General features: G+C 36.9%; 1 protein-coding gene across 1 annotated transcript; it reads left to right on the forward strand.

Annotated features, from left to right (window-relative positions):
* The first annotated feature begins 8,269 nt into the window (after positions 1–8,269).
* On the forward strand, positions 8,270–9,094 carry LOC128642170 (taste receptor type 2 member 40-like). Its single transcript, XM_053694849.1, has one exon. It carries the CDS (start codon positions 8,270–8,272, stop codon positions 9,092–9,094), a length of 825 nt encoding a protein of 274 aa, XP_053550824.1.
* The last annotated feature ends 8,938 nt before the right edge of the window (positions 9,095–18,032 follow it).

Consider the following 18,032-nt stretch of genomic DNA (forward strand, 5'->3'; position numbering starts at 1 on the left):
GAATGAGATTGAATCTTGGAAAGATGTCACCATAAAACCGTCTGATAAGGGCGGGAATGTGGTATTATGGCCATCTAAAATGTACACAGATGAAGCCTTTAGACAGTTAGCCAACTCCACATGCTATAAACAATTGATTTTCAACCCTCAAAGCTCATACCTGATACAATACAATAACTTAGTTAACCAAGCCTGGGCAAATAACATCATTACAAATACTGAGAAGAAGTATTTACTCACAGATCATCCGAAAATCGCCACATTATATTTCCTGCCAAAGGTGCATAAGAACTCCCAAATACCCCCTGGTAGACCTATCGTTTCTGGGAACGAGAACTTAACTGAAAATGCCAGTAGATACATCGACCTAAGGTTAAGAGAGTATCTAACCACATTACCTTCATACGTCCGTGATACTATGGAGGTATTACAAATATTACAAAACATACAGCTATCTGAGGATATGTGGCTTGTCACTGCAGACATTGAGTCACTTTACACAAATATAAGACATACAGATGGAATAGCAGCCATCAAGTATTTTTTATCATCTAATACCAATGATAATGAAGATCATAATAAATTTGTGGTCCAACTACTGCAGTTTGTTTTAACACACAATTTTTTCACCTTTAACGATAGATACTACTTACAGACACAAGGTACCGCAATGGGTACAGCTTGCGCACCTACGTACGCCAACTTGTTTTTGGGGCATTGGGAGCTCTTTGATGTTTTTTCAACTGAACTACAACAATATACTGATCATATCCCGTTATGGATAAGATACATTGATCATGTCTTATTCATATGGGAAGGGACATCACAGGAACTAGATCAGTTTATGATGAAAGTAAATATGAATAACAAAAACATCAAATTAACCTACCATGCTGATCAGCACAAAATCTCCTTTCTAGACATAACCATATTCAAGAAAGAGGATAGTTCTATTAATACTACTATCTATCGAAAGGATACAGCGACTAACACTCTGTTACATAGATCTAGTGCTCATCCACCATGCACCCTTAAGGCTATCCCTTTTGGGGAATTCTTGCGTCTTAGACGTAATTGTTCTAGTGTCGACATATATCTCACAGAAAGTAAAGCCCTAATGGACAGACTAATAACATGAGGCTACAGTAGGAAAGCAGTCAAACGAGCCAAATACAAGGCCCTGAATATTAACAGAGATAATTTACTTGTCCCAAGGGTCAAAAATACAAGTGAATCCAATCCAAGATTAATTACTTCTTACAACCCACAAATGCCAGAAGTAATCAAAATAATTAATCAACATTGGAAAATATTACAAAATGACCCCTCTTTGAAAGAAACCATTGGTGACAGAATCTCTATTGGGTATAAAAGACCTACAAATCTAAGGGACAGACTTGTATCCAGCCATTATGTGAGATCAATCAAGAAAAAGGATACTAACCCAGGGATGTATCCCTGTGGTACCTGCTCTGCCTGTCCATATGTAATGAAGTCTAAAACCATTCAAGACAAAGATGGCTATTCATATAATCTAGCTTCCCACTTTTCCTGTAGAACCATTGCGGTTGTATATGCTCTCTTTTGCCAATGCAAAATGATTTACGTTGGCATGACAACCCGTGAGATCAGGGTACGTATTCTTGAACATGACAATAATATAAAAAATGCTAATAAGGATGAAGCACGTGGTAAAAAGTTAACATCAGTCGCTAAACATTTTCAAATACATCATAAGTGTTCCACTGCTAACCTGAAATACATGGTCATTCAAAAAGCCTCGTTAGGAATACGAGGAGGCAATCTTGAGAAAACCTTACTTAAACTCGAATGCAAATGGATCTATCGTTTAAATTCAGTAAAACCAAATGGCATGAATGATTTTAATAATTATTTTGTATACCTGTGAGTGTGGCACTTTATCACTTATGGTAATAAATCTCTTCCTTTACTCTCATCACCCCTTAATGATCTATGGCTCACACCACTACTCACTTATATTTACCTAGAGACAACTTTACTCACATTTTCAATTTTTATGTTATCATACCCTTCACTTTATTATTTAGTTTTTATTTTTCTATATATGTAAATCATCACATTTTTACAAATTCACTGCTACAATTTTTCACACAGTGAGATGTGTACGTATCTTATATTGGTCTCTTTTTTCACTATTTTTACGTATTAATTTTTTGTTTATTCACCAGCATACCACCAATAATATGTTTCAACATATTTATCACTAATCCCACTGATTTTAGAATTACACCACTCATAAGTATGAAATACATGTGATCTGTATAGTAATCATTTAGTAAATCTGCCATCCAGAGCACTTATAGTATCCAGTTTGAGTATAATGTAATCTGAAATATGTATACCGTCTTTGACAAGTATACTAACGACACATTTAGGAAAACAAACTAGTACTTAATAGTGAGGAAATATGGTTATATATGACGTGTGGCTAAGTAACACATCTCTTATATGTTTATGAGGATTCGCTATGTTTATCATTGGCTAGACATATGAATAATATGTTACTTTACTTATTATTACGGTAGTGATCTATGTAGTATATAGCCGGTTGATATATTTTCCATATCCTAACGAGAATTTACAATATGATGTATGTGTCATTATCAACCAATGAGACACAAACGAATGAAAAAGAATGAAGAGGGATATGTTCCGAATCTTAAATAGGCAGAAATAACTTGATCTCATGCCATTGTCACGGAATGACGGAGTGTAATGACTGATTGCCGTTACCGTGTGTCAGTGGTAATTTATATGTCCCATGACTGGCATACTCACAGTGTTCATAACATTGTAGAATATGTTAGTGGTTTATTAATAACTCATGGGAGAATAACTATCCAATCATACTGACCGACTTTGTGTGACAGACTATGATACGCCCCCTACTTAGATTGTCAGACACGTTTGGATTTATATTCAAGAGATTAGCGGCTCGCTCTCATAAAAAATTGCATGGAATATTGTGACAAGTGGATTTATACTGAATAACCAGAAATGGCAAAGAATGAAATGAGCTATTGCTATATTCATTACATGAAATTATACTAACAATATTGACTTAACCTAAGTGCATATCATACGCAGCACAACAACATGTGATAGGAGTGACGAGCCAATGACGGCTCAACTAATGATGTAAATATAAACAAATACGCCCATGCATGGTAATGAGAGAATAACTAACCAATTCTAGGGACTGTTTCTAAATGACGTACAGCAACACACCCTTGAATGGGATTGTCAAATACGCTCCTGTTTACTCCCATTTATAAACGTATTGCTTTTACAGATCAATAGTATATGACAACTCTTTATATACTTACTACCTATCTCTTAGTAACAACAATATTAGAAAGAGCAATCGTTATTATTTTGTTATTGTTATTTCAAGTATTTTTTACTTTACACTTGTGTCACTAAAGTGAATATGTCATAAATTATGATAGACCATTCTGTTAATTCAGCCGATAATTTCGGAAAGAAATGGTTCACGCATATACACATAGTTACAAAGCGACATTATGAGGATACACCATATGATCAGCGTGATCATCCAATGAGGGTCTAAGCAATGACGTGTATGTAAACATACACGCCCATACATGACAATGCTGTTCACGTCAGTACCCAACACCCCTTATCTTATCCTATCAGTGCTTTTCTTTTCTGACTGACATGTTTTATGGCCAATCAAAACATCCAAAACGACTTACAGGCTTATCCAATCCGTAACAAAGAAGGGTCTTACCGACCAATAAATATCACAGTTTAGCAGCGGCTCGCCACCCCTCTGAGGAAGCGTTTTTTGTGAAACGTACGTCAGGGGTCCTCTGGGATAAGCTTTGTCTTTCCCTTTTTTTATTTGCTCACCCTCGTTGGCCTGGTAAATTGCAGCTTATAAATATTACTGGTAAAACTAGACTTAATCAGCCCTCGGACTGTAAGGGCTTAGCCTATACTTATATACATGCTGCATGATACCCTATATGCTGATTCCAGAATAATTCTAAAATATAGTCCAACTTGGGTGTAGTGTTTTTAATTTTTAGCTCTTGCTAAATGTATGTGTGGTTAAATATATTTACTTAATAAACTTTAGCGTATGAATGGAATAGTAAAATTATTTCTCTTTAAAATAATTCAAATCTATCTCTGACTTTGATAGGGCTCAGTTGGTGAAATTTTATTTCACACAGATTTAAGTTACCTATTCTTATTTGTAAGTCTATTTACAATTACTTGCTAGTTGTACCTTGCTTTTAACTTCAAATCTGTGGCAGGAGGTATTAGTGGTTAGGAGAATATAAAACTCAAATTTGGCTATTTGCCTTTAACCACTAACCTCTTGTATATATTATACTCAGCCCTACCCCCACCGACTCTTATTGTAAACCCTTAATTTTGTGCATGAATCTCTCATGTGGCACTGTATCAAATGCCTTTGCAAAATCTAAGTATATCACATCAACTGTTTCCCCTTTATCTATATTTCTACTTCCTTCCTCATAGAATCTAATTAGATTAGTTTGACATGATCTATTTCTCATAAAACCATGCTGATTTGAACTCATAATCTTGTTTAAATGAATGTTCCCATCAATATAATCCCTTCAAATATCTTTCCCACTATTGATGTCAGACTAACTGGGCTATAGCTTCCTGGATCATCCCGGCTTCCCTTTTTGAAGAGTGGCACCACATCAGCTTTACACCAATCCTGGGGTACCATGCCTGGGGATAAATAGTCTTGAAAAATTAAGAGTAGAGGTTTGTCTATAACAGTGCTTAAGTTCCCTTAACACCCTTCTGTGTATTCCATATGGGCCTGGAGTATTATTTACATTAATATTATCCAGTTGTTTCCTGATATCCTCTATACATAACCCAATTAATGGTAAGTAAGATTAGGAGAGAGGGAGGGCAGTTATTGTGAGGGGATTAAATCAAGAGGACATGTAGTGTGGTGAGAAGAGGACATAAGAGAAGAAACTTCTTCCTCAGTAGCAGGGGCAAAATAGCTCAATTTGTGGCTTTCTCGGTTTTGTACATCATCAAACGGTTGAGGAGGTTGGAGTTTGGTAGTTTGTTGAGAGATGATTTCATTTATGATGGAATATATTTTGTTGCTAAAGTGGTAGGCAAAATCTTGAGCTGAGAGAGAGGTGGAAATAGGAAATTGGGTGGGAAGAGAAGGGTATAAAAACTGGAGAACAGATGTGTTTGGTTTGAAGAAAGAGTAGAGAATAAGAGTAGAGATGTAATCCTGCTTGTTAAGGTTAAGGGCAGAATAGTAGGAGTTTAAGATGAACTTGTAATGGAGAAAGTAAGCTGAACATAAGGATTTTCTCCAATGTCGCTCAGCAGTGTGGGAACATCTGTGTAGTTAGCGTATCAGAGGAGTATGCCAGGGCTGAGGATGAGTATGAGACTTTTAACATATGGTATTATGTGCCAAATTGTCAAGGACTGATGTAAGAGTGGAATTGTAGTGGCAGGAAAAGGAGGAGATGGAAGAGAACAAGGTTTGAGAGAGTTGCCGATTTAGTGACTTGATGCTTCTGTGGAGTTTGATGTGAGGGTTAGAAGGAGGGAGAGCAGTAGAAAGTGCTGTGATGTTACAAGTGAGGAGATGATGGTCAGAAGAGGAAAAGGGGAATTTGTGAAGTGTAAGAGAGTGCATTTGACTTAGAATCAAATATTAAATAAAAGATAAAAAAAAGGCCATTCATAGATGTTGGGGTTCTGATGTGACTACTGAAATATGCTAATCATCGAAGATACATTTGGCATTCATATGGTTAATCAGTTTTGAGGAAGGATGTACTTAACACATATTAAGGCCTTTTTATGACCTTTTCGTTTTAAAGGAGTTTATGACTTGTTGGTGTTTGAAAAAATGAATTAATTTTCCATTGTATTCATTTAAGAAACTTGACCACTAATTTAGGTGTAAAGCCAAAAGTAATTTCAGGAGAAAATCCCTGATAGATTGTGATCAACCCCATCTGTCCCCAAGTGGCTTTAGCCGATAACAACTAAAAAACAATATATTTATGCTACCATAATAACCGTGGCTCACTGTGTTGTCTGCAGACTAAAGCCCAGATTGGCTCTTCTAAGTAAATCAAAGGGTGGCTAGAGTTTGTCTATTGAAAAACAATATTAAAAACAATGGGGCCTATTTGCTATGGTACGAGCGAACATGATCCGATATAGCAGATCATGTCCGCGGCACAGCGAAAAATGCCGACAGCATACACTGTCGCCATGTATCAGTGCACCAGCAGTTCTTGTGAACTGCTGGTGCAATGCTGCCCCCTGCAGATTCCCGGCCAATCGGCCCTTAGCAGGTAGTGTCAATCAACCCAATCGTATTCCATCTGGTTGATTTCAGTCCGCCGCCTCAGAGCAGGCAGACAGGTTATGGAGCAGCAGTCTTTAGACACGGGGCATCAAGCACCGTATTTAGTTTTAAATAGGAATCATTTATTTAAATTTATTTAAATTATATTTAAGTTAGGGGGTGTTAGGGTTAGTGTTAGACTTAGGTTTAGGGGTTAATACATTTAATATAGTGGCGGGGATGTTAGGGGGGGCAGATTAGGGGTTAATAAATATAATGTAGGTAGCGGTGGGCTCCGGGAGCAGCGGTTTAGGGGTTAAACAATTTATTTAGTTGCAGCGGGGTCCGGGAGCGGCAGGATAGGGGTTAATAACTTTATGTAGGTGGTGGCGGTATAGGGGCGGAAGATTAGGGGTTAATATGTATATTTTATGGTGGCAGTGGGCTCCGTGAGCGGCGGTTTAGGGGTTAATACATTTATTAGAGTTGCGGTGGGCTCCGGGAGTGGCGGTTTAGGGGTTAAACAATGTATTTAGTTGCAGCGGGGTCCGGGAGCGGGGATTTAGGGGGTATACAGTATAGTGTGGGTGCTTAGTGACAGGGTACCAAGAAAGCTGTAAAAAAGCCGAAGAGCAGCGAGATCGATGACTGTTAGTTAACAACAGTCCGCTGCTCATCGCCCCGTACTTGGTGCACGGCTTTTTGACAGCTTTTTTGGTAACTTTGGGGAATGTATTCAGGTTCGCGGCAGCGATGTTAGGCTAACTTAGGCAAGCATATTGGTGCCGTTGAATGCAGGTAAGTTGACGGCTTGATAAATAGAGGCCAAGGTGTAAAGAAAGCCCACAGATTCTGCATGATTTCTCTCCATGCCAGTAAGTTTTTGATTATTGAGCCCTTAGTGTTTAGTTAATGCAAGAGAAACATGCCATCAGTTTTGTTCATGCTCAGAAGAGGACAGAATGCAACTTAATTAAAAGTGATTGTTTGCAAAGAAAACAAGTTATCTTTTTTCTTTTTATGTTTGCTTGATTTAGCATATCTGATTTTACGAAAGGAGCACTATTTAATATTCCTTTAAGCACCTAGATATGGAAAAGCAATAACAAAATAATCCAGCACATTTTCTTATTGCAGTTTTATGTCCCTTTAAATCACAATAAAGTGAAAATTCTTTGAGATGAAGTTCCTTAATGGGTCATTGCAAAATACTTCCTTTCTTGTGAAAATTATGTTTTGCACCATGTCCCACTAAATCCTGCTTCAAGCTGATGGAAATCGGTAGTTGCCAAATTCAAGCATTAAAAAAAAAAAATACTCCAGATCCCAAAATTTGTTTTTTGGTCTCTATATTAAGCACTGGACAAAGCACAATTTTTAGTCCAAAGCAAAGGGTTTTTGTTTTTTAACATGAGTGTTCTGTAACATGCAGTGAGAATAAAAATTGTTCCTCAAATATAAAATGTATGTTTATAAATCTGTACTCATCTATAATTAGGCAACAGGTCTGGGTAAAAGCACCAACATGCAGAGACCTCAGTATACATAGAAACATTTGCATCACTGTCAGGTTTAACCAGATCACATGAGCTGGAAGTGATTTCATGGTCTCAGCTGTTCTGTAGATACATTAGGTGCAGCCATGCAAATCTGCCATATTGGTGTCAGCTATTAATCTTTCATGGAAAATATAATCTTATTAGAATTTGCATGAGATGCTGATAAATACTTCATACTGTGAGTGTAACCAGCTTTATTAAGTAGATACATTAGCAGCACAGATAACAAATACACAGAATGCTTTCTCCTGTATGGCTGGCTGTTAACATAATATATAATGCAATAGCACTTGTTTCTGGAGTCATCACTAACTCATTTATAATGGTTGTGATTTATATGAAGCAGAGAAGATTCCTAAGGCTGAGTCCCAGCAACCAAATCCAGTTTACTATGTGCCTGAGCAACGCTTTCCTGCAGTGCACAATGGTGCTATTTGTGTATGTTTTTGTAATTTCACCTGATGTGCACGGGATATTAATCTATATCACACATTTTACTGTTTCTCTTTTTATTGCATTCAGTTCTTGGCTCACTGCCTGGCTCTGTGCCTTATACTGTGTGACTCTTGTCTCATTTAGACACAAACTCATCACAAGTCTGAAGATGAAGCTCCCAGCTGTGGTACCCAAACTCCTGCTGGTCACATTCCTAGGCTGCCTCTCCATCACTGGTGCCTTTGTTTGGTGCATAAAACTAACTAATCATCAGGTAATGACTGACAACCTCTCCTACAACAGCACAAAAAACACTAAAGTAATAATGAAGAAATGCTGTTCTACCTGGTTTTACACACTTTCATCCATTTTGCCTATGATTAGTAGCATAACCTCTTTGTTTTTTACGGTGACTTCTCTCTTGGGACACATCTGGAAAATAAAGCACCAGAAGTCCAGCTTGAGCGATCCCCAGCTTGATGCTCATTACAAAGCCTGTAAGACTATGGTCATGTTTGTGATTGTTTTTGTGATACTTGTTGTTGCTAAAACGTTGGCTAATTCCTCACTTTCATTAAGAGAAGATGTGACGATAAATTTATTTTCTTGCCTATATCAATGTTATCCTACAGAGATGTCGCTTATTCTGATCTTTGGAAGCTCCAAACTTAAAAGAGCTCTTCGTAGGGCTATCTCATGTACAAGACAATGATATCCTCATATTAGTGATTGGGGCTTTCAGGTTCTTGTCTTCTGTAATGTAGATAATGGACCCCGTATATTAAAAGGCTGAGGAAAGCTTCTCTACTTTATCTTTTTGCCCTCTGGCAGGTAGACAGCATTACACACTCCACTGAGTGTGTAATGCCCGCCCCTTCACTCGTGTGACCAATCGCACGAGAGAAGGGACTGTCAATCACAGAGAGCAAGCAAGCTCTCTGTGATTAGTCTTCGCCACCTCAGAAGTGTCAAAGTGTGTAAGAAGCAGCGATCTAATGACCGCTGCTTCTTACATTGCTGGAAGCAAGTGTGAAAAGAGAGAGTAATACAAAGATTCTACACTCAGACTCTTGGCTAATCCCAAAGATGATGTAACCTCGAAAAGATATCACCTTAATAGAAAACAGAAACAAAAAAAGGGGGTGGGATTGCGCTTATTCAGCTGCGAGTTTTAAAAAATAGAGTTGGTATATGTATTCCCAAGATTCTCTATATGTTCTTATATAGTCTGGTATGGTCCCTAATTAGGGTTCTCATACTTTTGGAATCTTATAATATCTAACTAAGTGTTAGTTGTGGATTCTGGTTATAGAGGCTTATAGGGCTTAAGAGCAGTTTACACTGCTTTGTACATGGAGCCCTTTATGTCATTATTACATGGTGTGTGTAGTAGGTGGTATCTTTGGAACTGGGCTATAGAACTTTTGAAAAACTAAAGGGTCTTTACTAATAGATAACAAATGTAGTTTAGTTTTCAAATTAGCGTAAATTAACTTGAGATGTATTTATTGTTTAATTATTTCAAATAAACTACTGTATTTTCTGTCATACAGCACTTAAAATATTTAGTTTTAATTAGAAAAGAGTCATCTAAAGGGTAAGGAAGTAAATAGTCCTCTATCACTATCACAAAAGCTTCTCCAATCTACCCAAGGGACACTACTGGAATCATATATAGCAAAATAGAATAATGACATAGGTGCATATACAGGGGGCTATCTATAAAGCTCTGAATGGAGCTTGAGGGCCCATGTTTCTGGTGAGACTCTAGACTAACCAGAAACAGCAGTTATGAAGCAGCGGTCTAAAGACCGCTGCTTCATAACCCTGTCCGCCTGCTCTGAGCAGGGGGACACACATCACCGGAATTAAACCCGATCGAGTATGATTGGGTTTATTGACACCCCCCTTCTGGCGGCCTGCAGGGGGCAGCGTTGCACTAGCAGCTCACAAGAGCTGCTGGTGCAATGCTGAATACAGAGAGCGTATTGCTCTCCGCATTCAGCGATGTCTGTCGGACCTTATCCACACTGTCGGATCAGGTCCGACAGACATTTGATAAATAGGCCTCATAGGGTCAGATTATGAGTGGAGCACAAACGTTTGTGTGCGAGCGATATCAGGTTTTCTCGTTTGTTTGCACACAAGTTAAATTGAGCTCATATTACAAGTTAAAAGTAAACGTGATCGCTTGAGCGCAATTGAATTAATGCTCATTGGGTTAGCGAGTCCTCTAAACAAAACATAAAAGTGTCACAAAAATACATTATAAAGTACAGTTACACTCATAATAACATTATTTAATAAAATAATAAAAAAAAATACTGCACCAAAATTTTATAGGGACTTAAAGATCAGAGATCTCAGTTGTTAGGAAAAAAAGACTGCAAAGGGTTTGGAGTGCACTGGAGTTCTTTGCAGTTAAGTAGATGAAAACAGGTTTAAGCAAATTTATGTTTTTTTCATATTTAATAACGTGTTATACTGTGTTTGTACTATAAATATTTGACATATATGTTTTATGTATTTCTTAATAGAAATTCCTATATATATATATAATTATAGTCATAGAAATATATTTTACCAAAATACCATTGGATATATGTAGAAATATGTATTTATGAATAAATAGAACATAGTCTTCTATGTGAAGAACATTGGAATGTGAAATATTCATATCTTCATATCAGGTTAGTGCACATGAGATTAAGGGATCTGACTTGCGCGAGTCAGGTTAGCACGAGATTGATAACTTTTTGCTTTAAACTCATAATACGAGTGTAACCTGACACACACAAAAAGTTTACTTCTAGCGCAATTATCTGGCCCATTGAGGAGAAAGAATGGGTCAAAATCTCTTAACTTACCTAGAGTCCTCCTGGTCTCCAAAGGTATTTTAACTACATTTTATAATAGTTCTCTGTTGGTACCTAACCCCACTCAAACCGAGTGCTATCTACCCGAACACCTCCCGCAGGTGTTGGAGGGGATGTGAAGAGTGTGGTAGTCTGATGTACATGTGGTTGTATTGCAATCGGATACATTCTCTATGGTAGTCAATAGAACTTCACTTCCAGTCAGTCCTCACAAGCAATTTGAAATTAAACCCCCGTTTTGCTTTACTAAATAACCTCGCCAAACTACCTTGTAAAGAGCACACCATCTTTAAATTGGGCTAAACGGCGTCAGATTAATGATTGTCCACTTTTGGAAAACTATGACTACGGCCTCTAAAAATATGTGGATAGATAGAGTATCAGAGTAATTCCCCTTAGAAGAAAACTAAATAAATCTGCATTTTTTATGGAGGTAAAATACTACTCCTTTTAATATGAACATTACAATATTTATGTTTGAGAATAGATGACTTCCTCAGTATTTGAGAGTCAGTTACTGCAGACATTATCTCCCTCTAAGGACAAACTTTATGGTACAAATTATACTCTGTATTTATTATTGTTATTATTTATTATACTCTGTTTTCATCCAAAGTTAGTTATTCGGTTAGGAATTTCTTTTTTAAGATGATATGACAACTTATTGTACAGTTGATTCTTATTCTGTTTGTTTAACTATTGTTATATGCGAAATAAAAATAATTATAAAAAAAAAAAATGTAATCTGCTGAACTGAATCAAGTCCTATGTTTTTACAGAAGTTGCTTGCTAACAGTTTCCCATTGTGAAAAATCTCCAAAAAAGGTTAAAAAATATATATATAATATTAATAATATTTATTTTTCAGCTTAAAGTGCATTTCATTTTTTTAAATGAATTGCTGTATTTTCTAATTTACAGCATTTTTTTAATACAAAAGAGTAATCTGCTAAATTGAAACAAGTTCTATATTTCCTTTCCTCTTAGCGTGTCCCCATACTGAGAAATCGCAAAAAAAAAAAGGTTAACAAATAATATTTATTTAAGTCAGCTTAAAATATATTTATTGTAAATTATTTTTAAATGCATAACTGTATTTACTAGCATACAGTTCTTAACATATTTTGTTTAAATTATAAAATAATCATTTGGGCCGAATATTCAGAAAAATGTGTTTTCCAAATATTCGGCTGCCGGGCTATTCGGTAATAATTTTGTCTTAAAAAAAACTAATACTGAATATTTGTGGAACATTTACATTCAGTTTTGTTAAATAAATTGAAATATTCCTTTGCTACAGGTGAAAAAGTTTTATACTTATCTAAAGCTCGCTAGAGAGCTGCGCTAATCCCAACACTCCTTCACAGAGCCCCAGACTGCGCTAATTGGAGGATTGGCAAGCTATAAATATCCTATTAGCATGACCCTGGGATATGTGAAGAAGGGTTGGTATTAGAATGCTATAGGTAAGTGTAGCACGCTATAGGTATAGAATACAAAAGATAGAGGGTGCCACATAATGCAAATCAGGCTGATAGACAAAAAGATGTAGGACAAAAAGATGTAGGTACAGATGAAAACCTACTCACGTGATGGAAGGCACAATTGTGCGGTACAGGCAGACCGGAACAAATGAGTCGTCCGGCAGACTCCTAGGCACACCTGGAGAAGATGGTAGGCTCATCCCACCAGAGGGAGTCCAGAGATATTTCTGGTTACCACAGGGAATGTCAAGCCATGGTCAGCGATAAAACCAACACTCATCAGTACACAATGGCAAAGTGGTAAAATCCAAAAGAAGGCTCAGCAGCAAGATGACAAATAATAAAAGTTTATTAAAAAGGTTAAAACAACACCAATGCGTTTCTCAGTAACACAGCACTATTTCCTCAGGCTATACAAACAATCTCACAGCTGCTACACTTATACCTAATAACATCCAATCGGCAATCAGAATGATAACACACTCACTGGATACAAAGACTGTCATATGGATAATTTAACACATAAAAATGGGTCTTATTTATATAGAGTGAAAATCTCAACAAATTCAGTGTCTATGTAGTCTCCAAACTAACAGAATAGTATTCGTCAGAGTAATATAGTATTTAAAAAATCTATAGTAGTAAAAAACGCCAATAATATACAGGGGACATGATTAGGATCGTCAAAGTCATCATCTAATATAAGAAGCACTGATGTAGAAGGGGCATGGTCAAGATCAAAAGAAATATCATGCCAGTGGTGAGAAGCTATTATATACCCAGACAGGTAAGCATAGATATAGCTAGTAAAAGTCCAAACTTTATAAGGCAACCCCTAGCACACATAACGATAAAGGGGATATGAGTTATATATCCCTACTGGTTGATCGTTTGAAAACGAAGTGTGGGATATGATCGTGTCTTAAGAAAGTATCCCTGAAAGGGGTGTGAGAGTAACAGGGGCGTGGTTAATGACATCATCCCAGCCATAACTACAGAGGATGTAACGTGTAGATGATATGTATGTGAGAGTAAAAATCCTCCAGTGTGGTTGATAATGATCAATAGTAAGCTACATATAGTATTCATGATGAACTACAAAACACGATCAGTGTATTGTGTGTGATAATGTTGAACAAAAGGAAGAGGGGGACGTGAACTTGACGTAATAAATGTCACAATATTATAATACATTGTAAAGGGGAGGTGCTAATAAGTGAAGTGCATCTGTTGGACAGGAGGGAACCAATAGTGACAACAAGGGGTGGGATAGATCCGCTTTCAACAAAAACAACGTAGTCCCCCAACAATATAAATATAAGATCATAGTGATACTAAGTTGATAGTGATAATACATCAACCGTTAAACAGACAACATACATATAAGCTAATATGTGATGATAAAGTGTAGTGTGATATCTGGTGATAGTGAAAGGTGGTATGTCTTTTACTAAATGAAGATAGAAAGAGACAAATGGGAATAGGAAAAACATATAAGGACCAGGGGGATAAAACCAGTCGTCTTCAATCAACAATATATCAGAACTGTAAATAAGGGGGGGGATGTAAGTGACCAGTGGAGGCGTCATTCTATTGCTATCTATATAATAATTGTAAAAAGAAATAATAATACATGGGGAGACCACGATCAGCATATAGGCAATGCCAATGGTCAATACTGTAAGTCATATACTGCAACGCACGCGGGGGTAACCATAGACCATGTAATAAATATGTATATATATATATATATATATATATATATATACTACACTAACAGACATCTAGAAGATATAAACCAGACCCAGAACACAGTAATCACGGCGGTAAATGGGAGTGCATGGTGACCATTAGTGATGTCGCGAATAGTTCGCCGGCGAATAGTTCCCGGCGAAAATAGCATGTTCGCGTTTGCCTCAGTGGGCGAACATATGCGATGTTCGATCCGCCCCCTATTCGTCATCATTGAGTAAACTTTGACCCTGTACCTCACAGTCAGAATACACATTACAGCCAATCAGCAGCAGACCCTCCCTCCCAGACCCTCCCACCTCCTGGACAGCATCCATTTTAGATTCATTTGGAAGCTGCATTCTTAGTGAGAGGAGGGATAGTGTTGCTGCTGCTGATTTAATAGGGAAATCGATAGCTAGGCTAGTGTATTCAGTGTCCACTACAGTCCTGAAGGACTCATCTGATCTCTGCTGTAAAGACAGCACCCCAAAAAGCCCTTTTTAGGGCTAGAACATGTCTGCTTTTTTTTTTTCCTGTGTAATCTAATTGCAGTTGCCTGCCTGCCAGCGTGTGTGTCAGACTCACAGCGTATACTGTGCCCACTTGCCCAGTGCCACCACTCATATCTGGTGTAACAGTAGTGAACATTTAAAAAAAACAACACTTTTTTGACTGTGAAATAATAGCAGACAGCTGCCAGTACCCAAGATGGCCACCAATAAGGCAGATGGGGAGGGTTAGAGAGCTGTAAAAGAAGATTTTGTAAGGGCGCTATTAGCTGAAGATACTTGTGTGAAATAATTATTATTTACAATATCTGTGATAATTATCTATAATAAGTAACTAGTGATTAGGTGTACAGTAAATCAAAACAGCTTCTATCAAAAGTAGAATAATTTATTTGATAACAATAATATTTAAAATTTTAAAATTTAGAGACGTCTCTAGCACAATTTGTTAGACATAAAAATAATACTCATTGGTACTTCATGAGAAATATTAGTTTGCTGTTTATTAGTATTTTTAGTCACAGTGGATCTACTGGTGTGTGACTGAGCAATTTCTAAAATCTCTCATGAATTTTTTGGAGTTCAAAGGATTACAAATTAACATCTATTAAAACAGCAATTTAAAATAACACATAACAGCTTGATAAACTTTTGTGTAGAAAATGGAGCTTGAGAAAGGGCTGTGCATAAAAGGAGAATCTGATGTACTTATGTCTCTATATCAGAATAGATCAGTCCTTAGGCTGTTTTTGTATCACAGCGTACTTTCAAAGATACTTTTTATGTCCATATGTATGAACCAAAAGAGAGTCCAATAATCGTATACTGATATTAGCCTTAAATTACAATTTGTAGCTCCCATACAAATTTGTACCTTATCGTGTGCGTGAGCAACAACAGGGTATCCTATGCGTCCTGTGGCTCAGTTCTTCTGGCAGTGTCCTCGTGTTGTCGGCGTCTGACGTCACACCCGATGTATGGGGGCTCGACTTGCGCCTGCCAATCACTGCTTGGCGGATCGTTAGTGTACAATGTTTCTTCTTGTATCCAGTATTTTGTACTTCTCAAGTGCCGGTCAGTGGAAATGTGTATTAAAGATGGATTCACCTGCCCTTAGTGCTGTTTGCACGCAGGTTCAGATAACACTTGTCTTTGGTATCCTACGGTAGCGGTCAACCCGGGTTGGTCCAAGCGGCTCAAGAAATAGTGGAGTCAGATATACAGTCTTATACTTCTACGCGTTTCACTCCCTCCAGGAGCTTTATCAAGAATGATTTAGACTGCTTAACTCCTCTCTTTAATAGGTGTCTCTTGTTTCCTATTGGTTCATCGTGAACCATTGTTAAGGTGGTATGATTTGTTTTATTGCACCAGCCTCTTTATACATGGCTCCATTAATTTGCTTCTAGAGATTAACATTAAGCTTAGTATAAATTTAACCAAACATTTTACAGATAATACGAAAATAGTGAAAAATACTAATAAGGTGCAGAAGTGCGAAGGATATATTTAAGGTGCAGAAGTGCGAAAGATACCTTTAGTTGGGGGTTAGTTATTACGTTATGGTAGCTAAGGTTTATATTTCTCTAATCAAGAAGAAATGGTGAGATGTCGAGCTCTGAATTTAGGCCTTTGGGGAATAGCGTATCATATTTGAAAATATACTCTGCTTCTTTTAGAAGCAACTTTTTCTGTGTGTCCCCACCTCTCCAATGTTTTTCTATTTTATAAATGCCCCAATATAACAAGTCCTTTGTATTACCCTTGTGTATGGTTTTAAAATGTTTATAGAGATGTGTGTCATCTGTTTTATTCTCTATATTATTAAGATGTTCCCTGATTCTGTCTCTCAAAGTTCTCTTGGTTTCTCCAAAATAGAATAGATTGCAGGTGCATTTTAGGACATAAATGATTCCTTTATGTGAGCATCTTATGAGTTCTTTAATTAGTAAGATATTATCAGGACCTCCTATCTGAATTTTATTGGATTTATTACTGTGTCTACATGATTTACATGAGTAACATGGAAAAAAACCTGTTAGCTTTTGTCCATGAAGATCTTTTTGTATTAGTTTTTTGTTTTTAGATTTTCTTAATTCACTGGGTGCAAGAGCTGATTTTAAGTTACTTGCTTTTTTAAAGACAAAGCTGGGGTTATCTGTTACTTTTTCTCCCAGGATATTATCCTCCTTAATGAGGTGCCAGTGTCTTTTTACAATTTTTTTCACCATATTATGGTCAGTATGGTAATCAGTTATAAAAGGGATTTTTATTTTATTGTCGTCTGTATTTATTTTTTCTTTGTATACTAGTAGTGATTCTCTATTGGTGTTTTTTGCCCTTTCTAATGCTTTTTTGGTATGTGTTGTATTGTAACCTCTTGAGTTGAATCTTTCAATTAATGTTCCTGCCTGGTCCTCAAAATCTGTCATCCTAGAACAGTTTTTTCGTACTCTGAGACACTGCCCTATTGGTATATTATCTTTCCAGGCGTCCAGATGACAACTTTTGGCATGCAGGTAGTTGTTACAGTCAACTTTTTTAAAATGTGTTTTAGTCTCTAACTTATTATCCAGTACCATAATTTCCAAATCCAAAAATGTAATAGACTCTTTGCTTTGGTTATGTGTGAAATTTAAACCAAAATTATTTTGGTTCATTTTTTCAAACATTTTAATTAGATCAGTTTCTGGCCCTCTCCAAATTATTATAAGGTCATCAATATATCTTTTATAGAGTACAAGGTTTGCACCATAGCCGCCGGATCCGAAGAAACTTTCTTCCCAGAGACCCATAAAAAGATTGGCGTAGCTAGGTGCAAACCTTGTACCCATTGCCGTTCCTTCTATTTGGAGATAGAACTTATTATTGAAGGAGAAATAATTGTTCTCTAGGATGAATTTAATGCTCATCAGAATGAATTCCTTGTGTATTTCTGGCATATCTGTGTCTTTTGTCAGATAGTGTTTAATTGCCTCCAACCCCTTTTTGTGGTCTATTACTGTATACAGTGACGTTACGTCACAGGTGGCCAGATACATATCATC

This window comes from Bombina bombina, chromosome 11, assembly GCF_027579735.1.
Source record: "Bombina bombina isolate aBomBom1 chromosome 11, aBomBom1.pri, whole genome shotgun sequence".
NCBI lineage: Eukaryota > Metazoa > Chordata > Amphibia > Anura > Bombinatoridae > Bombina > Bombina bombina.